At 41.2% G+C, this 27,984-nt stretch overlaps 1 protein-coding gene across 1 annotated transcript; it reads left to right on the forward strand.

Moving 5' to 3' along the window:
• Positions 1-2: 2 nt before the first annotated feature.
• Positions 3-27,984, forward strand: GOLPH3 (golgi phosphoprotein 3). The gene is made up of 4 exons (XM_058170285.1): positions 3-522; positions 17,109-17,240; positions 21,198-21,312; positions 27,380-27,984. Exons 1-4 carry the CDS (start codon positions 286-288, stop codon positions 27,802-27,804), a joined length of 909 nt encoding a protein of 302 aa, XP_058026268.1. The 5' UTR covers positions 3-285; the 3' UTR covers positions 27,805-27,984.

Below are 27,984 nucleotides of genomic sequence, written 5' to 3' on the forward strand. Positions count from 1 at the left end.
CGCCTCCGTCGCTGCTGGCGTCAGCCGAGGGAGTCCGCGCCGCCATATTGGAGGAGACGCCGCCGAAGTCGCCCCCGCCGCCTCCGCTTTGAGTGCCGCAACAGGCGGAACCGGCCCGCCCATTCCGTCCCTGGCCTGCCGGAGACGGCCGGGCCTGCGCCCTGCCTGCGGGAGCGGAGGGAGAAGGCCGCGGCCTCCCGGGGCTCCTGCCGCTTTCCTCCCGCCGAGCGGGGCCCTCCGGGGTCGCAGGCTCCGTTCTCTTGCCGCCGCCGCCGCCGCCGCGTCATGACTTCGCTGACCCAGCGCAGCTCGGGCCTGGTGCAACGCCGCACGGAGGCTTCGCGCAGCGCGGCCGACAAAGACCGGGGGGCCGGCGGCGGCAGCGGCGGGGGAGGCGGCGGCGGTGGGCCGGAGGAGGAAGGCCGGCGAGACGAGCAGGGGGAAGAGGAGAAGGGGGACTCCAAGGAAACGCGGCTCACGCTCATGGAGGAGGTGTTGCTGCTGGGCCTCAAGGACCGGGAGGTGAGGGACGGCGAGCGGATTATGAGGGAACAAGGGGCGAGGTGGAGTGGGGGGGGGGTTTGAAGAGGCCGTGGGGTGGACATTCCCGGCATACCGACGTGTTTGGACTAAAGCCTATCTTCCGCAGCCAGCCTAGTTGGGAAGATTGGGTTTTGGAGTCTCCTGGAGCCTTAAATGGGTGAGGGAGAGGGGAATCTTGAGGGAGCTATTGAAGAGGCAAGACTGATATTGCAGGAGGAAGAGGAATCCTCGCCCGGTTATTGGGGTAACAGTAACAGTTGGAAGGGACCTTGGAGGTCATCTAGTCCAACCCCCCTGCTCACACAGGAGACTTGTACTCGGGATTCCGACCATTCTGATCGACGAGCTCAGTGTCTTAGCCACTGAGCCACCTTAGGGTAGTGAAGAGAAACCATTATACGTGGATTACTGGGTTAGTCTACTCTAGCAAGTCATCTGGAATCTGGTAGCATCTTTCCAGATTTTTTTTTTTACTTTTGGGGGGAGGGAGGGAGAGATGCAGCTGCCTTCCTCTGATGCTCCAGAAGTCTGAACAGCCTCTAAGGAAGTCAACTCACAAAAGCATATCTCTTTTAATTATTTTTTTTAAAAAGGTGCTACTTGTTTTTTCAGGGTAAAGCCTCAGGATTTAGAAGTCCGTGGGTTCATGTTGTTTCAGTTTACACAACACAGGTCATTGAACTGACCAAGTTGTTTCCTGTTTTACACTTCATTGGGCCTTAGATTGGTGGAGTTCATGCTGTGCCACAAACTGGCCACATTTTAGCCACTGAGTTGTGGGACCCCAGCTGACTTGAGTGCCATTATCCTTGCAAAGCCTTCCCCCTTTATTGCTCATTACAGCAGAAATCATTCAAGAGATGACTCACAGGTTTAAAGAAATGAAGAATAATTATAATGAGTGTGTGTATGTGTAGAACGGAGGAGTTGATTGAAGATGAGCAAGCAGGAAAATGCACATTCTTGCTCAAGCTTTTTTTTCCAAGCAACTAATTGGCTGGAATTGAGACAGCCAGCAATTTAGAAACATATTTACAATGGGAATAAATATGTGTTTACCATTACATTGGGGAATGGGATCCTGGCTTTAAGCTTTGAAAATATACTATATAATATAACAGGAAAATTCAACAAGGCCTGTAATTAGAAATTAATTTAGCCGCAAATATCTTCAGAAAAGTGTTTGCTTGTGTATGTGACGGGTGGGGAGATGATTATTTTGTTCCTTATTTGAGTTGTCGTACCCTTTGCAAAATTAACATACCAGTTTTTGCTCTGACATGCTAGTGCAAGCCATAACACTGAGAGCATAAATTCACTATTTCTGTATTCCTTTCCTACACCCTCTTTTACTTGTATAGCTCCCTTAGAACTGTGTGCTAGAAGTTGACACTTTATTTGTTACACTAATGTAATTAGTGTGTCTAAGAAAAAGAACAGAAGAATTGGAAATTACATGAACAAACGTATCCATTAAACATGGCTATATTATGTAGAAAATGCCACAAACCTCATATAAACACGTTTTTTCCTAGAAAGAAAAAATTTATTAAGTATATTTACAAATTATTAAAATTATCTTTGAGAAAACAAATCTGGAACCTGTTGCATTAAGCCCAACGTGATAATAATGTCTTGTGGTATCTTTATAATAGATTTTTAATGGTTTAAGCTTTATGGATAAGAATCAACTTCTTGTGATGAGGTAGGGTGTAGGCTGCAGTTTTATGCTGTGATATCACTTGTTAGGAAATTCAATTCCACTTAAATAAAGGCAAACAGTATGTCTTGCCATGACACGTTGACTTGAAGATGGTATTTCCAAATCTTTTCCAAATTTGGGAAACTTAATTGTCTCCTCTGAGTTACTTCTTTAACAATGGATTCATGTTCTATAGCTACCAAATGATAGTCCTCCTGGAAAAAGGCATTCAAGTTTCTTAGATAAGGTACAAATTGAAGTAAATACAAAAAGCATTATCTTCAAAGAGCTGCTACTGTCTTGTTTAAAAGATGACTGACTCAATAATTGTTGCCTCTTACAGATATTCTCAAAAGATAGGTAACTATAAACCAGGGTCTGCAACCTTAAACACTCAAAAAGCCATTTGGACCCATTTCCCACAGAAAAGAAAACACCGGGAGCAACAAAACCTGGTTGGGAGTGGCCAACTTGATGTCACTCACTCCTACCCAGTCACATAACAACCCCTAGCCACATCTACCCAGGTTTTGTGGCTCCCGGTATTTTCTTTTCTCTCGGAAACAGGTATCTCTCTCCCTCCTCCACCCCTTTCTCCCTCTCTGTCTCTCTCTCTCTCTCTCTCTTTCTCTCCTCTCCCTCTCTGTTTCTCATATCTCTCTCATCTCTCTCTTTTTCCCGCTCTGTCTCCTCTCTCTCATCTCTTTCTCAGCTCTTTCTCATCTCTCTCTCTTTCTCTCTTTTTCTCCTCCCCTCCTCCCCCTCTCGTATGTGTGTGTATGTTCCCTCTTGAACCATTTCCAAAAACAGGCAATTGTTGTTTTTTCCCCAGTGATGTTATTCTTTCTTTCTTTGGGTGCTTTTTACCATATGATTTAAATCAAGAATCATTTCAGGATCCCGGATAAATGAAGCTCTTTCGTCCCCCTGCTGTGGCTTCCTGCCGGCTGTACCCACTGTAGGCTGGCCCTGCCCCTTGTCCTCTTCTCCCAGTCACTCCTTGCCTGAGAAGGTAAGGGTGATGGTGGCAGATAGAGACTTGCTCCATATTCCAGAGCAGAAGCGAAGTGGCCCTGTACTTGCCTCTTCTTCTGGCCCTTGTTGGTGCTGCGCACACCTCGGTCACTCAGGGAGACGCGCAACTTTCCTCCCTGAGACACTGGTCTAACCAGGCTCCATCCGCTGCCGTTGCCCTTACCTTCTCAGGCGAGGAGTGACTGAGAGGGGAGGGTGAGGGGCTAGGCCAGCCAGTGGTGGGATCACCTGACAGGGAGCCACAGCAGAGGGCCCAAAGAGCCGTATGTAGCTCCGGAGCCGTGGGTTGCCGATACCCACTATAAACCATTGATACTCATCAGAATTTATAACAAATTAATGTGCAATAAAGCTGTACTCTTTTTACAGTTCTCTGATCTGTTGATTTGCAGGGCTAGCAGCAGTGCCATTAATAACAAAGATTCACAAAGGCAATCTTGGCTTCAGAGTTTTTATCCAGGTGTGATAGAAGGATTCCTGGCCTTAGTCTTCCGTACTTATGATGAGTTTAGCAGTAATTCTGAATATGGAATCAGAATATGATGCTATTTGGTTAAAACTTCTGATATAGTATATATATTGATGTACTGATATACAGCTTGTGGAATAGAGAACAATTTTTGTTTTTTTTGTCAACTTTTGTGCAGGCAGGATAGTGTTTAACCTTCTGCATCATATATATATAAAGTTGTTGTTAGTACACTTTTCCTCAAAATGAATTGCTTTGCAAGCATTTAATATTGAATTACATAACATTAAATGAGAATTTTAAAAGCATTTGTTAATGAAAATTTTCAATAGGTATATTTTTAAATACAGCTAGTCTCACTAAGCTCCCTTGGGATATAGATTCTATTATTGTTTGAAGTTGCTATAGAAATTCTAACTTCCATAATTTAGAGTAATTCTGAAATGGCTAATAGTAATGCAGGTAGTCGTTGACTCAAGACTGTAATTGATCCCAAAATTATAGTTGTATATTGTTCCAGTTGTTAAGAAGTTACCTTGTGACTATTTCCACTTCTATGACTTTGTAGGAGTTGTTAAGCAAATGCTGCAATTAAGCCAGTAACATGTCTGCAGATCCATTGTCCGCAATGTGCATTTTTTCTCTGGAAACTGGAAGTAAATGCCAGTCGTGTGACTGCAGGACACTTGCAAACAGCCATAAATATGGGTTGGTTGCTGAGTACCAAAAATACAATCATATACCTGGCGCGAGGGGGGCGGACGGCGGACGGGCAGGTTGTAAAACTTAGAATCAAGGTTTGAACATTTAATGAACAGCTGATCATAAGGACTACTGAAATGAAAAATAAGTATCATTTAGTTTAAAGACTTATTTTTTTTTATCCTGAAGATCATGCTGCAACTGAAGAATTTTCAGTTTCAGGCTTTGGCAAGTCAGCTATACATCCTCAGAATCATTGTCTGTTAATAGGTATGTGAAGTAACAAAATATTTGAAAGTCAGTGCTTGCATATAATCCAGAAAACAATAGAATAATCTTAATTTGCATCTAAGGCAAATCAATCAGTATTACACTGATAGTTCAATCACAGATGCTGGAAAAGTAAAAACCAAATAGCTCGGAGATGACTTGAAACATTTTGCTAACACAGCAGTCAAAAAAGATGTTATGTAAAATGGAAATGCTACCTTGGAAGTAGAATAGCATCTGGACTAAGAGGAACATTTAGCCTCTGTACAAAACCAATAGAATTTGCCAAAAAAAAAAAAGTCAGTATTACAGCAAATGCCTTTTTTCAGAAACTCTGCTGTGACTCTACACATATATTTTACCAGATGAACAATACTGAAATCAGATTGATTATTTACTCTGCAAGCAAAGATAGAGAGGCTCTATTTAGTCAGCAGAAAGACTATCTCTCAGATTATGAAATTCTTCTTACAAAATTACAGCTAAACAAAAAAACTAAGAAGATACAACTTCAGCAAATTATCGATTGAAGGTAAAGAATAGATTTAATGGATTAGATATGACACATTAAATACTTGAACAACTCTAGACTGCAAATTAAAGCATAATTAAAAATGAAGCAAACAAACAATATCCCAAAGGTGGGGGAGGAGGAGTGGAAATTGCTGTCTGGTAGCCTGTTGAAAACTACTGCAAAAGACAATAAAATTTGTGTAACAACTGAGTTTCAAAGAAAAGCAACACGAGAAGATGTTACATTTAAATATGTAATGTACAGTAATAAAAATAGCAATCAAAGAGGAAGAACAAGAACTTTTAAAAAAGACTACAGAAATGAAAGAAAGCAAAAATCTACTGGAAATGGTATAAAAGAATAGATGATATTAATATATGGGAGAATTAAATAAATGTAAAGTTTTATATACTGACTAAAACCAAACATTGATTGTAATTAGAAAATATTACTAACATCAAAACAAGAATTGATGAAATACCACAATATTTATTTAAAATCCTATAGCCGTGATGGCGAACCTATGGCACGCGTGCCACAGGTGGCATGCAGAGCCATATCTGTGGGCATGAAAGCGTTACCCTAGCTCAGCTCCAGTGCACATGTGCGTGCTGGCCAACTGATTTTCGGGCCTTCCGGGACCACCGGAAGTCAGGAAACAGGCTGTTACCAGCCTTTAGAGGGCCTCCGTGTGGGTGGGGAAGGCTGTTTTCACTCTCCCTGGCCCCCAAGAAAATGTCTGGAGCCTGGGGAGGGTGAAAAACAGGCCTACCGGGCCCACCGGGCCATCACATGCCAAAAGTGGGGAGAGCACGGTGTGTGTGTGTGTGTGTGTCATGTGCGCATGCACGGGGACAGGGTGCATTGAATTATGGGTGTGGGCACACACGTGCATGACCCCCCTGCGCTCCCCCACTCTTGGCACACTATGGCAAAAAGGTTAGCCATCACTGTCCTACAATATGATGCAGCTCGTACTTGATGTTTTCGAGCATGTATGGAAAACAGTTGGAAAATATAGATGTATATTCCGGTTACAAAAAAGAACAGCATAGAAAGTTAATCCTTTATTGTTTATATGTAGAATAGAATATAATTTTTTATTGGCCAAGTGTGATTGGACACACCAGGAATTTGTCTTGGTGCATATGCTCTCAGTGTACCTAAAGAAAAGATACCTTCATCAAGAATCATAAGATACAATAATGATAGTCCTAGGGTATAAGTAAGCAATCAGGAAACAATATCAATATAAATCGTAAGGATAGGGTTTTGATTCTGTCAATCACAACAAATTATGGACCATGCTTTTATTATATTTCATATAAAATTAAATTATTTGTTCTTCTTGAAGTATGAAATATTCTCAATTTTCTCCATCATTACTAAAAAGCTATCAATACACCTATTAATGTTATTTCTCTGCACTAAATATTTTGTCTAGATCTCTCATAGCCTTTCTCCCACATAGAAGAATCTCCCATGTTGAAGATCCCTTGTGAATCTGTAGCTTAGGAAGATAAAAGCCTAGAATAAATTCAACTTCTTCTCTGCCTATTTACATTATGTTGACACTTCCTGTTGATATTATCTTAGTTTTGTTAACATTAAGCAACACGGTGACTTTTAGTTTTAGTTTAGTTTTATTAGATTTTTATACCGCCCTTCTCCCGAAGGACTCAGGGCGGTGTACAGCCGAAATAAAATACAGAGTATATACAATTAAAAGAAATTAAAAGAAACTATTAATAAATGGCCGATAATTTAAAAATTAAAAAATTTACAAATGTTTAAAATCTCTAAAACCCCAATTTAAAATCACTATTTATGCCAGTCCTGCTTGAATAAATAAGTATGTTTTTAGCTCACGACGGAAGGTCCGAAGATCAGGAACTTGACGTAAGCCAGGGGGGAGTTCGTTCCAGAGCGCCGGTGCCCCCACAGAGAAGGCCCTACCCCTGGGAGCCGCCAGCCGACATTGTTTGGCGGACGGCACCCTGAGAAGGCCCTCTCTGTGAGAGCGTACGGGTCGATGGGAGGCATACGGTAACAGCAGGCGGTCTCGTAAGTACCGGGTCCTAAGCCATGGGCGCTTTAAAGGTGGTAACCAGGATCTTGAAGCGCACCGAAGACCACAGGAAGCCAGTGCAAACTACGGAGCAGAGGTGTTACGTGGGAGCCTCGGCGGCTCCCATTACCACTCGCGCAGCTGCATTCTGGACTAACTGCAGCCTCCGGGTGCACCTCAAGGGCAGCCCCATGTAGAGAGCATTGCAATAATCCAGCCGAGGCGTAACCAGGCGTGGTGACCGTGCATAAGGCATCCCGGTCAAGGAAGGGCGCAACTGGCGAACCAAGCGAACTTGGTAAAAGCCCTCCTGGTGACGGCTGCCAGATGTTCCTCAAAGGACAGCCGGCCATCCAGGAGGACGCCAAGTTGCGAACCACCTCCTTTGGGGCCACTAACTCGCCCCAACAGTCAGCTGCGGATGCAGCTGACTGTACCGGGTGCCGGAATCCACAGCCACTCCGTCTTGGAGGATTGAGCTTGAGTCTGTTTCTCCCCATCCAGACCCGTCGGCTTCCAGGCACCGGGACAGCACTTGACCGCTTCGTTGGGGTGGTCCGGGGTGGAAAAGTACAGCTGAGTGTCATCAGCGTACAGATGATAACTCACCCGAACCCACTGATGACCTCACCCAGCGGCTTCATGTAGATGTTGAACAGGGTAGGCGAGAGAATCGACCCTGGGGTACCCACAAGTGAGGCCCCTCGAGGGCGACCTCTGCCCCAGTGCACATGTGCGCGCTGGCCAACTGATTTTCGGGCCTTCCGGGACCACCGGAAGTCAGGAAACAGGCTGTTACCAGCCTTTAGAGGGCCTCCGTGTGGGTGGGGAAGGCTGTTTTCACCCTCCCTGGCCCCCAAGAAAATGTCTGGAGCCTGGGGAGGGTGAAAAACAGGCCTACCGGGCCCACCGGGCCATCACATGCCAAAAGTGGGGAGAGCACGGTGTGTGTGTGTGTGTCACGTGCGCATGCACGGGGACAGGGTGCATTGAATTATGGGTGTGGGCACACACGTGCATGACCCCCCTGCGCTCCCCCACTCTTGGCACACGAGGGCAAAAAGGTTAGCCATCACTCTCCTACAGTATGATGCAGCTCGTACTTGATGTTTTCGAGCATGTATGGAAAACAGTTGGAAAATATAGATGTATATTCCGGTTACAAAAAAGAACAGCATAGAAAGTTAATCCTTTATTGTTTATATGTAGAATAGAATATAATTTTTTATTGATTGGACACACCAGGAATTTGTGATTGGACACACCAGGAATTTGTCTTGGTGCATATGCTCTCAGTGTACCTAAAGAAAAGATACCTTCATCAAGAATCATAAGATACAATGATGATAGTCCTAGGGTATAAGTAAGCAATCAGGAAACAATATCAATATAAATCGTAAGGATAGGGTTTTGATTCTGTCAATCACAACAAATTATGGACCATGCTTTTATTATATTTCATATAAAATTAAATTATTTGTTCTTCTTGAAGTATGAAATATTCTCAATTTTCTCCATCATTACTAAAAAGCTATCAATACACCTGTTAATGTTATTTCTCTGCACTAAATATTTTGTCTAGATCTCTCATAGCCTTTCTCCCACATAGAAGAATCTCCCGTATTGAAGATCCCTTGTGAATCTGTAGCTTAGGAAGATAAAAGATAAATTCAACTTCTTCTCTGCCGATTTACATTATGTTGACACTTCCTGTTGATATTATCTTAGTTTTGTTAACATTAAGCAACACGGTGACTTTTGTACTTACTGATGTAATTTTGGTTCTAATTATTTATTCTAGCCCAGTATTGTATGATATGCTTCCTGACTATCACATAAATTATTAGTATGAAGATGCAATAGTTCAGTATACCCATTTCTTATCACCTAAATGGAGTTCAGAACCCAGAGGGCTTCTGGGAGAGGAGGTTTGAGATGCCCAACCCTAGAGTTTCAGGCATTCTGCTACCTTCCTTGTTTCTAGACCCTGATAATTTCCTAGGATATGGACAGTGAAAAAGTAGTATGAAGGTTTGCTTGGGGGAAAATCTGAGTATGAAACAAAAATTAGCCAACAGCTATAGCAGGGCTGTCAAACTCCGCCCCACAGGCCAGATGTATCACGCACTGGCCACACCCATCCCCAGTTTAGCAAAGGGGGAAAAGTCCCAATATGTCACATGACAATGTGACTTTGTCACCCCTGAGCTATAGGGATGTAAGCTCTTCTTGCCAATGTATTGGCTAAAGGCTCAGTGATAGCGTAGGACAGTTTCCAAGCAAGGGAGTCAAATCAACTGAGACAAATGGTAAGGAAAAGAATTAAGTTATAAAATGAAAAATAATTCAATCTCCAGCCCTATAAAATATCTATTCAAGGATTCTTAAAAGAATTAAAATGTGAAATTGGAAATATGCAACTTGTCTTTTAAGATCTGGATTCATTCCTGAGAAGTGAAAAAGAGCTGGTACGATTTTGGTTTAAAAATCAAGGAAGGTAATGGGAAATTATAGTTCAGTTAGCTTAACATCTTTTTAGATAGTATGGTAGAAAATATTATTAAAGAGAAAATAGTCATAACATACAAAGAGACAAGCCTTACTGAAAGAGAATTAACAACATTTTTGCAAAAGTAAGCCTTGTTTCACAAATTCTAAACTTTTTTGAGGGAGTCAATGAGTATGTAGACTAGGATAAACCCATAAACCAGAGGTCTTCAAACTTGGCAGCTTTAAGACTTGTGGACTTCAACTCCCAGAATTCTCCAGGCAACATTGCTGGCTGGAGAATTCTGGGAATTGAAGTCCACAAGTCTTAAAGCTGCCAAGTTTAGGGACCCCTGCCATAAACAGTACCTAGTTGAACTTTGAAAAACCTTTGATGAACTGTTGGGATGTATGTCCAAAAGATGGGTGAGAGAAAGTCTGTCAAATAAGTAAAAGGGCGCCCAGCCATAGAGAGTTTTATCGGCGATTGCTAGCAATTTAAATTAAAGTGGGATGCCAGTTAGCAGCTCTGCAATGACTGAAGAACAGGTGCAATTCTATTAAATCTATCCCTTTGTGTAAGTAGCTGGATTACTATATTTTGGACAAATTGTAGTTTGCAATTCCTTTTCAAGAGCAATAATCTAAAGATGTCCTTTTAAGTCTAGTGACTACACTACATGGGTGCAGCCATGAAATTTTCCTGTTAACAGTACATTCATGATTTTCCATTGCTTTTTATTGGATATTTCTTCAGTTTCCCAGTGTAGTCTAAAGCCCTGGAATTCTATGGTGTTTTCCAGCCAAATCCTAATCAAGCCTTTCCTTGCAGATCAGTCAGGTTCTGCAGTAATTTCATAGGTGGTGTCATTTGAAGTGGAGTACTTTGAAACTTTTAGACTGATTGTTCATAAATAAGTTTATGGTACTATCATGTTTTTGTAATAATATATAATTGCTGAATTGTCATATTTTCCATGCAAGATACACCATTTCAACGTTTTTGGGGTGTAATACCGTATCACATATAAGTTTATGTGCTCTGTGTAGATTGACATGAGAGGAGAAGGATTTAAAAGTTTGTTTTGCAAAGTTGTAAGATGGAGTTTCAGTGGAAAGGGAAATCTTCAAGCTCGCTCACACATTTAGTTTTCATAGAAACAATACAAAATTTAATTATGGCTGCCTTCTAGTAGACTTTTAACACTCAAGTTAACTGTGCAGCTTCGCTATTCCCTGGTGGTCTCCCATAGAGGTACTAACAACCTCCTTAACTCTCAAACCCAGACAAAATCATTCAGGTGGGATATAGATATAAAATTATGCAATGACATCTGTTACATTTTATTATTTTGGCTTGTTTCTTTTTTACATATGCAAGAAAATGTTTCTCATGTAGCTTTATATCAGGGGTTTCAAACTCGATTTCATTGAGGGCCGCATTTGATTTTGAGGGGCTGGGGGTGTGGCCAGGGTGGGCATGGCCAGCTCAATGTCACTCATGTTGGGTGGTGCCTGTGGTGGGCTGGGTGGGGCTGAGGGGATCCATTTTCGGCTGCCATTTTCGGCTGCCATGGCCTCCTCCAGCACTCTGCCAATGAAAACAGAGCTTGGGAGGGTCGTGCGCAGCCCTCCTGAGCTCCATTTTTGCCTGCCACAGCTTCCTACAGCACGCTGCCAGCTGCCACCAGGTTGTAGATCAGTGCCCGGTCAGCCTGGGATGGACCAAGGGACCGCTGGCCGGTCCTTCGCTCTTTCCAGGGTGGTCTCATGGACCAAATCTAAGTTTGACACTCCTGCTTTATATTATAACATTTGTGGAGAAAAATGAAAGAGTAAATATACTTTATTTTAGTGGTGAATGATTTATGTAAAGGAGTTTTTCCACCCCTCCCCAATCGGTTATGATTATATCTACTTAAAATAAAAGCATCTTTCTTGGTATGTTTTTAGCATCAGATTAAAACTTGCCTTTAGACATCTTAGGTATCTTCAGATTCAGTTTATTAATATTATTTCAGTAGTAATGTGCTATTTCCAATACAAAAAAATTCTGTTCTTTTGTGCATTAAAGCCTTGTTTTGAGTTCAAAATATAAATGAACACTTTTATTTAAGATAGTTTTATATTACTGGCTGTTACTGTCATATCAGTATGTGAAAAGTTGAAATGCTTGTTCGCAAATTGAGGACTTAATATTTGTATGTACGTGTTACATCAAAATGAAGCTTCTAATGTCTTGTCAGTTCACAGCAGGAAGTAGGACTAAAATTAGAAGATGAAACTTTGTAACATATTAAAAAGTACAGGTAGCTCTCGGGTTACAACAGCACTTGGGGCGGGAATTTCTTAAGCTAAGTGATGTCATAATGGTTGTAAAGTTTGATAGTCGTAAAGTCTATGTGCTTATCAAGAGCAATCCTTGCACTCGTGGCCGCCATTGTAATCCTCAAATTGTGCAGGTTGCTAAATGGGAAGAGGTGAGAGTCCCAGGAGAGGAGTGAGGAGATAAATGTGGGTGTTGCAGGAGAGTCTTTCAGGCAGACACTATGGAACTCAAGGGATGCTGTGAGCAGATGCTAGGAGGTACAGGTGGACTGGGTGGAGCCTCAGATGAGTGCTAGGCAGCATAGACTGGCAAGGGGCACTGAAGGCAGGCACACACTAAGGGGTACAGATGAACACTAGCAAATGCAGATCAGCAGGAGTTGTTACAGAGTACAAGCTCCCTGGGATCTTATATATTGTAGTGGGTCTCCTCAGGAGAAAAAGTGACAAAATCAACTTGCAACCTGCTGGCTTCCCTATTGATGTTGCATGTGGAAAAATGGCAGGGAAAATTGCAAATGGTGATCAGGTGACTGACAGATACTGAAACCTGTCATAAACGAAGACCAATTGCCAGGCACCCAAATCATGAGCACAGAGCCATGGGGTAATGCAGCAGATGGAAATTCGAGGATTGGTCATAAGTACTACTTGTTCAGTGCAGTTGTAACTTTGGATGATTGCTGAACAAGTGGTTGTAACCCGAGGACTGCCTGTAGTGTGTTTGTTTTCAGGACCATGGCAAAAAAAAAACCCTTGATTATGCAATTATTTTGTCATGTGTTTCCTGTGTGTTGTAGAATTCTAAGTTTGCTTAAAATTAGTCTTAGAACTTATGAAAATACTTGTGCTATTATTGAGTCAGGTCCTTTTTTGTTTATTCCAATGCCTTTGTTGTTTCTGAGAAAAAAAATCTGGTCATCAATCCAGATGGCTACTGTTCTGCAGTGTAAACATGCTTAATAAATATTAAAGACTTAGGTTTCTTTCATTTCTGTACAAGTGATATGAATTAATAGGTACACTTGTTTTATGAAAGAGTTTATCGCTTGCTGTGTTAATTCTTTGTCCAATTATCTGAGAGGAAGCTACCTGATTGGACTTATTTCCATATTACATGTACAGGAAAGCACTGTAAATCACGGACCATAGGGAGAGACAAATTAAGTGGAATTCCTGGGTCTCTTTATTATTTATCTTCAGAATATGTATATCTCCCTCTCAGTTGTCCCTACTTTATGTTCAAATATTAGATCTTAAAATGTACCGTAGTATGAAACATTTAACAGCAAATCATCTACAGTTACTGACTTCTAGCTTTATATCTTTTAGACATTTAGATTTTTTAAATACTTTTTTGTATTGTATTACAATTTTATTGTGATTTGTAAGCAAATTAGGTGATTTATAACTTCATTCAAATTGTAATTGGGCCTTTGCTCAACTTTATGTTGCTTGCCACCTTAACCCTTTTTTTGGATAGCTCTTTGCTCACCCATTCACTCCCTGGTCACCTTCCATCTAGACCAGAGGTCAGCAACCTCTGCAGCCGCATGTGGCTCTTTCATCCCTCAGCTGCGGCTCCCTGTCGCTGGTCAGCACCACAATTTTGAGAGGAGCTTCCGGTTGGGGGGAAACCATAGCGTGCCAGTAGGAGACTTTATGGCAAGGGGCGGGTTTTCCAGTCGGCTCCACAATTGATAAGACTTTTGGTTAGGATAGATAGAGGAAAAAGGACACTGCACTAGGAGGAGACTATGCTGGAGGAACCGGACTTCCGGTCGGCTCCAGAATTGAATTTGTGACTCTTTTGAGTGTTTAAGGTTGCCGACCCCTGATCTAGACCAGGGCTGTCAAACTTGTGGCCTGGCAGCCAGATGTGTCATGTGCTACATGCCCATACATGATTTAGCGAAGGGTGAAAAAGTCACAATACGTCACGTGTTGATGCCGTGATGATGCAAGTTTGACACTCCTGATCTAGACTATTTTAATGCGCTCTTCATGGGGCTACCCTTGAAAAAATATCCAGAAGCTTCAGCTGGTACAGAATACGGACACACAAGCAATCTTGGGCATCCCAAGGACAGTGTATACTGGCAGTCACCAACTGGTGGTCCGTGGACCACTGGTGGTCGTGAGAAAATTTTGGTGGTCCCCAGAAAAATTATTTGCATTTTTTATATTGCACTAAATCAGGGGTCCTCAAACTATGGCCCCTAGACCGGATATGTGCAATGAATGCTTGTGTTGCTGCAGAGAGTCTCCCCCTTCAGAGTCTTTTTGTGTGGGTTGGGGTCTGCTTCAGCCTCCTGGTGTAAGGTTTTGGGCGAAGGCTGGAGGGAAGTGCTGCTGGTGGCGAAGAGCCGGAGGACCTTATTCCAGTGGAACTGCATCATGGCCTGGAACTGATTGTCCATCTCAGCTCGCTGAGCCTCCAGGCACCGGTACCTGGCCTCGCACTCCTGCAAGTCTTCCCTCTGCTTGGGAAGCCTATGTTCCTAGTCTTTGGTGAGGTGCTTCTGCTGAGCTTCCTTCTCGGTCAGATCCAATTTGAACTGAGCCAACTGTTTCTCATGATGGCTGCTTAGCTCCAACAACTGCTTTCTGTTGGGGCCCTAAGGAGCCTGGGCAGGCAGGGGAGGAGTGGGTAGGAAGGGAGGGATAAGTAGAGGCCAGTGAGGTGCCCCTTGATGTGAGTGACATCAAGTTGGTCATGCCCACCCAGTCACATGACCACTTAGCCACACCCACCCAGCTGGTCATTAAGCAGATCATATTAGTGGTCTGTAGGATTTAAAATTATGAATTTTGTGGTCCTTGAGGTCCAAAAGGTTGGGGACCACTGGTGTATACAACATCTCTGCTGCACGAGCTGCATTTGCTTCTGGCCCCAGTTCAGCTATGTATATTGGCTGTGTTGGCTACGTATATTAAAGCGCTACCATCTTTGCCCCATTACATTGGCCTGTCCCATTCGGTGAGGAAGGAAACGTATTACACCCCACCCCCGTTAAAGAATTTTCCTGGTGGGATCTAGAAAGAAGCCTTCTCTGTAGATGCCCCCACTCTATGTAACATTACCCACCATCGTGGATCTGCCCCTGGACCCTCCTCCAGATGTGAGTTCAGAGGAGGAGGGTGAGTTTGCGTCTGCAGAAGAACGTTTGGAGCTGAGTATTGGTCAGGATCGGGACTCAAAGAATGCTAGCCTGATGGAGCAGCCTCAACTGAGTCAATTGGAGGAGCGACAGCTGAGTGGGGTTGGCCAAGTCTTCAGACAAGGACCAAGTGCAGCTGCCACCCGTTAGTAAGGAGGAGGAGGTGGAGTCCACACCTCCTCCTCCTGATCCAAGGACAAGTAGAGGAGACGAGCGCAATGCCGGTCAACTAGACCAGGGGTCTCCAACCTTGGCAACTTTAAGCCTGATGGACTTCAACTCCCAGAATCCCCCAGCCAGCAAAGCTGGCTGGGGAGTTCTGGGAGTTGAAGTCCACCAGGCTTAAAGTTGCCAAGGTTGGAGACCCTTGAGCTAGACTACTCACAAGGAGGCCACCTCACCTCTTGAAGAGCTTGCCTCCTTAACCCTGCCCAGAGGACTTGAATGTTGCTGGAGCAATGTGCCCAGTTCTGTGCCTTGTCTGCTCATGCTGTGCTTCCTGGCCTGCTTTCCTGGGACTCAGTTACCCAGTGACTCTTGCTGAGCTCGGAATCTGGACCTGCGCAACAGGGGTGCTTTCTGAAGACCCTGTTCAGGGGGAGGTGGAATAAACACAGAAGAGCACACAGACATGAGACTGATTAGGCCTTGAAGGCTCTCCCCTGCCTTTTTAATGTTTAATTTTCATTATTCTAATCTTGCTTTAATTGCCTACTAATATAAAATTTATATATAACTTTTTATGTTTTTATCTCTTGTACACTACCCAGAGTCATTCTATGAGGGACGTTGGTGATTTTTAAATGTGATATGCAATATAATTCAATTAATAGAAGAGGCATATGTTTATTACATATTACATATTTTTATTATTGAAGCATTCTTTTGAAAATATATGAGCAAGTAGTAAAGTTCATAGTTTTCCAGAGTTATTCTATAGTGCTCAAAGAAAGACAATACTGTATTTAATATTTTCCATTCCATTTCTTTTTAATGCCTCAGAACCAAAATAGCTTTGCATGTTCTTAATTAAAATTAATTATAATTTTATTTGGTGAGTAAAGATTGGTGTCCTAATTTTATTTTTTTTAAATTCCTTTTGTCTGGGTTTGCCCTTATATAGAAGAAAGGGCTTCCTCCATTTGTGGAAGAGCCTGCGATTTTTTTATATTCACTACAAGTTGGAGTAACTTTTCAGAAGCAGAGAAATTGGTAAAGGTGAATCTATGGCAATTATCTTGTCTCTTCTTTTAGCAGTTACAGGCTAAATATGATTAGACATATGTTTTACACAAATATAAATATTTATAAAGCTTACTTAATAGTTATGAATAATTATGAATGGAGATATAAAAACTGCATTTTCAGTTCCAAATTAGAGAAAAGAAAAAGCTTTTTCAGCAGTATTCCTCTAATATAAATATAGAACAAGCTAGGAAATAAGGAAAAAAGTGGAAACGATTTGTTATATAAGGGAGTAAGAAAATTATCTAGAAATTATTGATGAGATTAGCCTTTTTACTGCTTAATAATCTGTTTAGCTAATGCATGGAAACCTCAATATACATGTAATTGCAGGAAGAGAGGACTTTGTATGTATCACAGACCCAACTTAAGAACATTCCTGTAAAATTCTCAACTCTCCAAATTAAAAAAAAATGGAAAGAAAAATGGAAGAAAATACTTCTTCATTAGTATTTAATTTATTTTTTGCAACTATTTTGTTGTTTCAGAAAACAACAGAATTTTTTATCTCGGGGTTGTATATCTGTACTTATTCTTGTAATGCATTTACAAAAAAAATCAGTTATACGTTTTTCCCCCTTTAGGGTTATACATCATTTTGGAACGATTGCATTTCATCTGGGCTCCGTGGTTGCATGTTAATTGAATTGGCACTGAGGGGGCGTCTTCAGCTTGAAGCATTTGGAATGAGACGTAAAAGTTTGCTAACTAGAAAGGTAAGTGCAGCAAAGTAATAAACCTCTGTACTTTTCTAAAATCTTTTTCCCTTACCTTTTTACATAGGGTAATAATTATAAATCTACATATTTATATCAGCGTTTCTAAAGACACTGCAAGAAGGCTAATGGCTAATCAGCAAGTTTGGTACTTTATTTTGCATAGCTCAAAAATTTGAGCAATCTTATAAAAGTACTTAGCATATGAAATTTGTTAAATACAAGGCCTAGTTGGGAATGAATCACTCAGTGTTGCTCTTTCAGTTTGATTTTATTGGCATTATATAAAGGCAGTTTTCTCCACTTCTTCCTGGAGAGATTTTGTGAATAACACCCGCTTCATTCTCTACCGCAAATCTGGTTGCATGGACAAACTGTTCTGTCAATATAACATTTGAGTCGCCTATGTGAAAAGCAAGTTTGAAAAATTTCCACACTGTTCCACTGTTCAGAATTAAGCTTTGCACAGCAAAGACATACTACTTATGTACAGCTGTGCTTAGTTGTGATTAATTTTAAATGTATTTCCTTTCTCCTTTACAGAACACAGAGCTAGATTTGCCAAAAATGCAGGAATGTTCCTTGAAATTCAACAGCTGTATAGTAATACTTTAGATATCATTTTCTTTTTTTTATTTTGATACTACATCCTAGGAAGATTTGATGTTTAGACAATATGAGCAAGTAACTTGGTTCAGACACAGTAGAGTAGAAACCCGTGGCCTACAAATACTTTTAAATTACACCTCTGTAGATGCCTAATTATTGGCTGTGCTAGTTGGACCTGTTGACAATTGTACTTTAGTAATACTTTGGTTTCTAAAAGATTAGGTCTTTACAGTCATTAAGTATTTATGGGCTTCAGCCTAGTGTTTGTTACATGAACTTTTAATTGCAGTTAGAGATTATTTAAAATTAACCATTTCCTGAAAGTTGCAAAGTATAAAGAGGGGGCTTTACACATTATAATCAAACAATGAACAGCTGTATTACAGGGGTTTTCCATTATCTGTACATTAGCTTTAAAATGGGCACCCAACTTTGATGTTGAGCTGATAAGAATTATTGTAGTGTTTAAAATGTTCAAATTCAGTTACTGTCCCCATTCCTTCTTTCTTTTTAACACCCAGTGCTGTTTTAAGTGCCTGCAGTGTTGACTGCGTTTGGTCTGATAGCTCAACGTTCCATCTTAAACAGTTACTCCACCCTTCTCCACAACAACCTGTTGTTCTGGGATCCTCAGTGGATCTGCCTCCTACTTGATTATCATTTACAGCTATAATCATTTATCTGTTCATGTAGACTTGCCTTTGGTTGCAATGTAATGGCTTTAACCTACATCTTTTATATTGAGTCTCACATCTTTTATTTCCACTTTCCTTGTGAGCCTTTACAATATCCTATTCATATCTGGGTTCATTTAGTATGACCTGAATCTGTTCTGGTAACCCTAGGAGGAAAAGTGACTATGTAGTGAACAGTAATTGTTTTAATTATAAATTGTTGAGAGACCTCAATAGTCAGCAATATTTTTAATTAAACTAAATCAAACTATTCTCCAAAGCATCTGAGGATAGAGCAAGAAGCAATGGGTGGAAACTAATCAAGGAGAGAAGCAACTTAGAATTAAGGAGAAATTTCCTGACAGTTAGAACAATTAATCAGTGGAAAAATTTGCCTCCAGAAGTTGTGAATGCTTCAACACTGGAAGTTTTTAAGAAGATGTTGGATAAGTTTTGTTTGAAGTGATGTAGGGTTTCCTGCCTAAGCAGGGGGTTGGACTAGAAGACCTCCAAGATCCCTTCCAACTCTGTTATTCTATTCTAAATGCCATGCATTTTCATAGAGCTCTAGTCTCTAAAAGTGTGTGAAATATACCAACCTTGAAGCAGGTCTCTGAGATGCTGTAATTCTGTTTTGTTCCAACCTCAGAACAAAGTTGGATCATTTCAAGTGTTTCATCTTGAGGATTGCAATTAAACTTTTGTGTTGAAGCTTTTTTTAAAAAAATACTAATTTAAAAATATAATCGTTTTTTTTCTAATCGAACTTCAGTGTCTGCTTTAATCCTGATGTATGTTTAATGTATTCTAAAATAATCCCCTCATTTAATTTGGAGCAAGTTGTTTAGTGCAACTTGCTAAATAGCAACCCAGATTGTGAGCTCACTTACCTTGGTGGCTCTGGAATAAAGGACAAAATACTTGTTTTGAATTCTCTGTTTTTTTCCTATAGCTGGAATACTTAAAATATTTTGAATTTTATTTAGCTGGAATGCAGTTTCAAAAATCTTCAGGTATTATTGCTTTAGTTTTGTGTTTGAAGCAAAATGTTTTGTTTGGTGTGTACTTTCTCATATATCCATGCATTCCATTCATGCCTTCAGTTTAATAATCCCTCAATAGCTCCAGCTGATGTTGCAGTTTGCTTTTTAAATTTCTCTGCTTGTATCCATTTTTTTTTGCATCAAAAAACACCACCACCACCCCTCTGTTTGTAGTGAGGGTACACTTTCTTGTACTGAGGGGGAAGATAAATTCATCCTTCTCCAGTATTTGCCATCCTGAGAAATACTCTGCCTACGTCACTTTCTACTTTTTAGAAGTTTAGCTAGACTTTTAGAAGTACTTTGAAGTGTGATTATAGAATGTGAAATCAGCAACTCATCAGATACAACAGTGGTGTCAAACTTGTAGCGTCATGGCGGCCTCACATGACATATTGCGACTTTTTCCCCCTTCGCTAAACCGGGCATGGGTGTGGCCAGCGTGTGATGCATCCGGCCCACTGTCCTCAAGTTTGACAGAGACTGAGATACAAGATAGTTTCTTTATTTAGGAAGAAAGATTGGCCCTAGCAAGAATGTTTATGAATTCTTTTGAGATCTCTTGGATCCTATTCATCCTGTTGGAACTGCACATCCTCCATATTTGGTGTAATAGTATGAGAATGAGAATTATAAGAATGAAAATTACCTTAGAACAGGGGTCTCCAACCTTGGTCCCTTTAAGACTTGTGGGCTTCAACTCTCAGAGTCCCTCAGCCAGCAAAGCTAGCTGAGGAACTCTGGGAATTGAAGTCCACAAGTCTTAAAGGGACCAAGGTTGGAGACCCCTGCCTTAGAAGACAGGAGGAAAAGCTATAGAATAGATAGGACAACCATTATGCAAAAGGTGTTGGACTCTACAGAAGTGGTGGGGAAGCATCTTAGAAGAGACTCTCCCCCCCAATTTTTTGGAAATTAAAAGTAAAGGAGGGGAGAAGAGCTTTCAGACGCGCAAGATTCTGTTACTGTAATCTTTTAATAAAGGTAGTGTTGGTAATCATGGTTGCTGCTTCTTTTATGGACTATCTTGAAGGGTGACATCTGGTCTAATAGCAAAAGGAGAGTGGGTTTGGCATTGAACAGATTAAGGAACAACCATTATCCATAGTTGTTTTTCATTCTCTTTCCAATTATTTACACAGTCCCTTTAAGAGCCATACAGTTGCTTTTTTTGCATTTATTACTAATGCGCTCTGCTTTTTAAAAATCTGTGCTGAGTAGATAGCAGTGGTTTTAATTGCTTTACTTCCTGACACCTTTTTTATCTGATCAATATAGGGATATATCAGGAAGAATCATACTGAGTTTAATTATCCTAGCCATTCTTCTTTTCAATGTCTCTGCACTGACATGGATTTCTGTTTCACTGTGATTACCACATGCTAGTAATCTGGAATAATTATTCTTCATTTAAATTCTTCATGTGATCTACAGAATTGTGTCATGAATTTCACAGCTCACAAAAGATACGGAGTTTTGATTGTGAAAAGTGAAAAGTCCCTTGTCACAGCCTGCTGTGTTTAACCCTTTTAATTGTAAAACGTCATATGATGTCTAGCCATGTTCTCTGTATTTGATGTTAAGAAAGTAAAATTTGAGGTGCTCATTTTATCAGTTGTATTTCCAATCAGGTGATCTGCAAATCAGATGCTCCTACAGGAGATGTTCTACTTGACGAAGCTTTGAAGCACATTAAAGAAACTCAGCCTCCAGAAACAGTGCAGAACTGGATAGAACTGCTTAGTGGTAAGAAATTTCTGTGAAAAATTAACCTCTCTGAATGCTTTCAAATTTCTTTGGGTTGCCATTAATTACATACTAGTGTTTAAGGCACAAGTTTTCAAGTTGTGATCTTGGTATGTGTCTGTCATCTGACCATACTATGTTAACTAATTTTCAGTGTTAAAGCATTAGTGTTAGTCTTCTAGGATTTGTGAATTTAAAATTCCCCACAACATGATAATCAAGTAAAAAGTATGTATTGCTTTAGTGGGACAGGAAGTTCTATTATGCATATAAATTTATTACTAAGGAAAAAGAACAAGTAGAAATAAAAATATATAGAGGTAGTCCCAAGTTTAAGAACAAGTTTTGTTCCCAAGGTTGTCCTTTAAGTCGAATTTATAATACATGCTGTATAAATAGAACTATGTAATGAACCTGAACCATTGTTATTTAACTCGAATTTTACTAAGATAAGCCATGTTCTTAACTATGGGTCATCCTTAAATCAAAGCATACTTAACCTGGGACATGCTCTATTCCAGTTATATTGGTATATGCTCAATTAATTCCTAGTAAATGAGAGACATCAGGTTAGAAATCCAAATCAGAGATGCATCAGTCATTATACAGGCCAGAATTCTCTTCTAAATTTATTTGTTTATTTATTGAATTTCTGTTGCAGCCTATTCACTAATGGCAACTCAAGGTGGCTTACATAATATAAAACCACATTTAAAACAACAAAAATTAACAAAAAGAATAAATAAATTAATATGGTACAATATAACAAAATCACCTCCCCCCGCCCTGGTAACAGCAGCTCCATCCCACTCTGGGTTCCCCAGGCCCACTGGCAGAACCAGGTCTTCAGCGCCTTCCGGAAGAATATTAGAGTGGGGGCCATTCTAATCTCTGGGGGAATGATGTTCCAGAGAGAGGGGGCCACCACGGAGAAGACCCTTTTGGGTCCCACCAGGTGTATCTCCCTTGGGGATGGTACCCGCTACATTCACTGTCTCCCTGCTCTGATGGGTCGGGTAGATGTGACTGGCAAGAGATGGTCCCTCAGATAATCTGGTCCCAAGCTATGAAATGCTTTAAAGTTGATAACCAGCACCTTGAATTGCAACCAGAAGCAAATCAGCAACCAATGAAGCTCCCGCAGGAGAGGTGATACATGTGCATACTGAGGTCTGCACAAACCATGCGGGCTGCTGAATTTTGCACCAACTGGAGCTTCTGGATGCTCTTCAAGGGCAGCCCCATGTAGAGCGTGTTGCAATAGTCAAGGCAGGAAGTGACTAGGGCATGGGTGACTGAGTAGGGACTGTTGGTCCAGGAAAGGACGTAACTGGCGCACAACTCGCAGTTGCGCACAGGCCCTCCTGGCCACGACCATTCCCCCCCCCCCCAAAAAAGTGGCTGAAAATTTTGGTGCGTCTTTTACAGCAGATGTTATGGCAGGGGGAGTGGGTTGGTGCGGCACTGATCAGCTGTTCTAAATGGGCTGCGGCAGCCGTGCTGAAAGGGCCGTGGCAAATGGGTTGCAGTGAACAGACTGCAGTGGTAGCAAACGGGCTGGGACAGCGGCGAATAGACTGTGTCAGCAAATGGATGGCAGTGAATGGGCTGCGGCAGCGAACAGGCAATGGTAGTGAATGGGCCACGGCAGCGAATGGGTGGCTGTGAACAGGCCATGGCAAACGGGCCGTAGTGATGAATGGGTGGTGGCAGCAAATGGGCTGTGGTGGTGAATGCGTCGTGGCGAATGGGCCAGATGACTACTGAATGGATACTGGGAGGCCGAGGCAGATTTTTTTCTTGTTTTCCTCCCCAAAAATGATGGGTGTGTCTTATAGTCTGAAGCATCTTATACTCCGAAAAATATGGTAAATTTTGAGCAGGAGTGGAGAGAGTACGAGCCCTGCAGAACCCCATAAAGCAGTGGGCAAGGGCTGGATCTCTCCTCTCCTATCAACACTGCAGAGGAAGTAAGTGAACCAGGATAGCACACTCCCATCCCTCGAAGCCGCCCCAGGAGAATACCATGGTCGATGGTATCGAAAGATGCCGAGAGGTTAAGTAGAGCAAGGATGGATGCAATACCCCCATCCCGCTCCCAACAGAGATCATCCAAAAGTGTGACCAATGCCATTTCTGTCCCAGATCCAGGCCTGAATCCTGATTGGTAGGGGTCAAGATAATCTGTTTCATCCAGAAACCTCTGGAGTTGCCACGCGACCACCTTCTCAAAAGCCTTCCCAAAAAAAGGGAAGATTGGAGACGGGGCAGAAATTATCCAACCAGGTGGAGTCCAGCAATGGGTTCTTCTTAAGCTTCCTTAAAGTGCTTCGGCACTGCCCAAGAGGGGAAGCATTAATCACTGCCAGAGTCCATCCGCCTGTCACCTCCTGGGAAGTTTTCACAAGCCAGGAGGGACATGGATTCTAAACCACAGGTGCTTGCGTGCATACTTCCTAGGATCCTGTCCACTTCCTTGGGAGCAACAGGGTCAAACTAAATTACTTCCAAAGACAACCCTCTCTTTTAATTTAATACCTGTTCAGGCTATTGCATTCACGCAGGATTCCTGGTAATGTGTATTTCTAATAAAAAGAAAGGGTTTCCATTATTGAATTTTTAAATTATAGTTTTCTTTGCCTCTTGAAAATGAAAACTTTATTATGCTTGGTGCTAATATGTTTTTCCTCTATAAAGTAATAATATCTTGCTATTTCTGAACAAAAAAAATGAGTTCCAAATATGTAGTTTAGTCATACACTACACTATAATAGAACATTTTAATCTACTTCTGCTTCATAGTTCAGTGCAACATGGCTTCCAGTTTTGTTTTTCTTTCAGTCTGCTTATTAACTTTCTCCACCTTAAGTATCTTTCACAAGCAGCATAATGTTTACTCATAGTTCCAGTGAAATCAGGGGAGTTAATCCCTTGTAAATAGTAGACTTAAATCTTAATAACATTAAGTGTCTGCATTATTTCCTCTTATCCTTGCTGTGCGCTAACAGGAAGGAAAAACTAGTGTTGAACATGAGACAAATGCAGCGCTTTTCTTGCTAGTATATAAACAATGTTTTCAGTTTCCAGAAAAATGGTTTGCATAAGTATTCAGAAAGCAAAATAAGCCTTAGAAAACTGCTTCTAACTGAAATACCTGTTGAGTCAGGTGTCTTTCTTTTCAGTCCTCGAAGCTGCAAATTGGCTAATTTTGATTACTCTGTTAATATTCATTAGGTATATTAAATGCTTAAAGGAAAGCATATTAAAATGCTATTTATATGCATATAGATGTAATTTTGGTTAGGTAAATGAAAGCAGAAAAAATAACATATCACTCTTATTTGTGCAGCGGTTGTTGGCCAAGAAAACCAATTTGGAAAAGAAGCAGGAAGTTGCCTTAGATTGTAACGCTCCAGCTGTGACTGTTGCCATCATGTATACCGTATTTTTCAGACTATAAGATGCACCTAGGTTTAGAGGAGGAAAACAAGACAAAAGATGGTTTTTTGCCTCACTGCATCCTGTTTTTGCCCTTCCTGGCCCCCAGAAGCACTTTGCAGGCCAAAGACAGGCCCATTTTTGGCCTCCCAAACCCTCTGCACATCCTGCTTTCGCCAAAAATGCACCTGTTTTTGGCCTACAGAGTGCTTCTGGGGGCCGGAGAGGGTGAAAACAGAATGCACAGAGGGTTCGGGAGGCCAAAAAACAAGCCCATATTCAGTCTACATGATGCACCAAAATTTTCACCCACTTTTAGGGGAAGGGAAAGTGTCTCCTATACTCCGAAAAATATGGTAGTTTTATGATGGTTTCTAACACAGATGATTTCTACTACTCCACTGGCTTTCCAACCTGTCTACTATTTGTGTTAAAATTACAACTCCCAGAATCCCCAAGTCAGCATGGTTTGCAGCACAAATGGAGAGGGGAGACAGATTGGGGAAAATTATTTTATACATTGTTATATTTTTCCCCTTAAGCACATTGTTTAAAAACTTGCACTTCCAAAGTTCCGCAACTTGTACAATATTTCCACAAGTATCTGTAACTTGCAGGTAGTCTTTGCTTAACAATGTAATTAGAACTGGCAATTCTGTTGCTAAGTGATGCAGTCATGAAGTGTGACATTAAGATGACTGTGCAACTTATATCAGCAATTGTGGCATTTCTGGTTGTAGTGTTAAGCGAAATCTGTGCAACATCATATCATTAAGTGCCACTTGCAACTTCCTGCTAGCTTCCCCATTGACTTTGCTAGCTAGCTTCCCCATTGACAGAAGCTGACAATGATGGTCACAAATGATGATCACGTGACCATAGGACACGGCAACAGCCACAGTGTCACAGATCTATTGTAAGTCTTTTCAGATGGCGCCATTGTAACTCTGAATGGCACTGAGCAACTGTATTTCTATTTCTTTGTATGTAATGAACTCCCAGCCATAGCATGTAAAGTACATTCTTTGGATAGAATGCAATACTACTTCCTCCAAGGTGATAGATTTACATCTCTGTATCACCGTTGAATGAGTTCTAGCCTAGCCTCCTCCTTGGATCCTTCTAGTTTGGGGCAATAATTTGTTTTAAATTATTGGTATTCAGTATGTTCAGTCATGTGAGGAGGAGGCCCTGCTACTAATCTGAAGTACTGCATTTCATTTATAGTTTTGAAAAGAAATATGCATTAAAATCTCCTTCACATTCTAAGATACAAAAGAGCTTCAGATTACTTTGATTGCATTGTGAACTCATTCATAAGGAAAGTTGCAAAATATTCATGTCCGCAAAGGGCTTTGATATAGGAACACATGGTAAAATAATTGTCAACTTAGAAGTAACTTAACTTCTTCAGAATTCCTTGTAGTTTGAGGGTTTGGTCACAAGGTGTCACCAATATACCAAGAAAAATAATGTAATTAAATGGTCACACAAAAGAAGGGTTCCCCCCCCCCTCTTTCATACTTGTTCGATAAGACTTTAAGAATGAAATCTATGTATTTTCAGCATATTTTGAGGGTCTTGTAAATATTTTATTAATAAGATAGGCAGTAGACTTTGCCTACAGTACACTTTTAAGCAGATACAGGCAATGCCGGAGAACAGTAATGAACTAGACAGGGTATCAATATATAGTTTTAACTAATGCTCAAGTTATTCAAGATCCAACCTTTTAAAGAGAATCCAGTAAATGCAGTTATCTTCAAAATAATTGAAGAGAGAAAGGCATCACTTTCTCTTTTTCTCTTACCCAATTTTAAATGTCAGTTGCCTTTACAGCTAGTCCATGACTTACAACAGTTCATTTAGTGACCGTTCAGAGTTACAACAGCACTGAAAAAAGTGACATATGACTTTTTTTCACACTTACGATTGTTGCAGCATCTCCATGGTTACAGGATCAAAATTCTGATGCTTGGCAACTGACTCATATTTATGACAGTTGCAGCATTCCTGGGTCATGTGATCCCCTTTTGCAACCTTCTGACAAACAAAGTCAATGGGGAAGCAGAGTCATTTAACAATGGTGTTACTAACTTAACATCTGCAGTGATTCACTCAACAACTGTGGCAAGAAGGGTTGTAAAATGGGACAAAATTCACTTAAGAAATGTTTCATTTAGCAACAAAAATGTTGGGCTTAATTGTGATCATAGGTTGAGGACCACCTGTACTTTCTTTAGGGTAAGGGTTAACTATTCAAGATTTTTTACAAGGCTTACTCAGTTATTTGATTTATCTTCTTGTAGAAAGTTTCATATTTTTATACCACACCCCCCAAAAAATGCATGTGGTCTAATCCAGTAGAATATTTTTGAGGTTCACTTGGAAAGAGGTTCAGAGAGGGAGATTGTGCTTCTAGAGGGTGTTTGTGTGATCCAGAGGTACTGAGTATATTACTATGAAGTGGTTCATTATGTGATCCAGAGGTGCTGAGTATATCATTATGAAGTGGATCATTAAGTATTCAGATGCAGGGAAAAAACATTGTTATATTTTTGGGGTGATGATGTTTACCAAAATATCTGCTAAATGCTTAGGAGCCTTTTTTTTCTGTTTTTCTTTCCAGGTGAGACATGGAATCCATTAAAATTGCATTACCAGTTGAGAAACGTCCGCGAACGATTAGCCAAAAACCTAGTTGAAAAGGGGGTTTTGACTACGGAGAAACAGAACTTTCTCCTCTTTGACATGACCACGCACCCCCTCACCAACAACAACATTAAGCAGCGCCTCATCAAGAAAGTTCAAGAAGCTGTGCTTGACCGATGGGTGAATGACCCCCACCGCATGGACAAGCGCTTGCTGGCTCTCATTTACTTAGCCCACGCGTCGGACGTCCTGGAGAACGCTTTTGCCCCCCTTCTGGATGAGCAGTATGACCTTGCCACAAAAAGAGTGCGGCAGCTCCTGGATTTAGACCCTGAAGTCGAATGTATGAAGGCCAACACAAACGAGGTCCTGTGGGCTGTTGTAGCAGCCTTCACGAAATAAGTACAATCAACTGCTCAAACACTTCCCCCCCCCACTTTCATTTCATGTAAATCGGTTAATCTCTCGATGAGTCATATTTTCTGTCATCTGTACCTCCCCTTTTGTGATGAAAATCGGCTCCTGTTCATAAGAATGGTAGGTAATGTGTTCTGGGTCCCCATACACTTGCCCCCCGGCTGC

Source organism: Ahaetulla prasina, chromosome 2 (genome assembly GCF_028640845.1).
Source record: "Ahaetulla prasina isolate Xishuangbanna chromosome 2, ASM2864084v1, whole genome shotgun sequence".
Taxonomy (NCBI): Eukaryota; Metazoa; Chordata; class Lepidosauria; order Squamata; family Colubridae; genus Ahaetulla; species Ahaetulla prasina.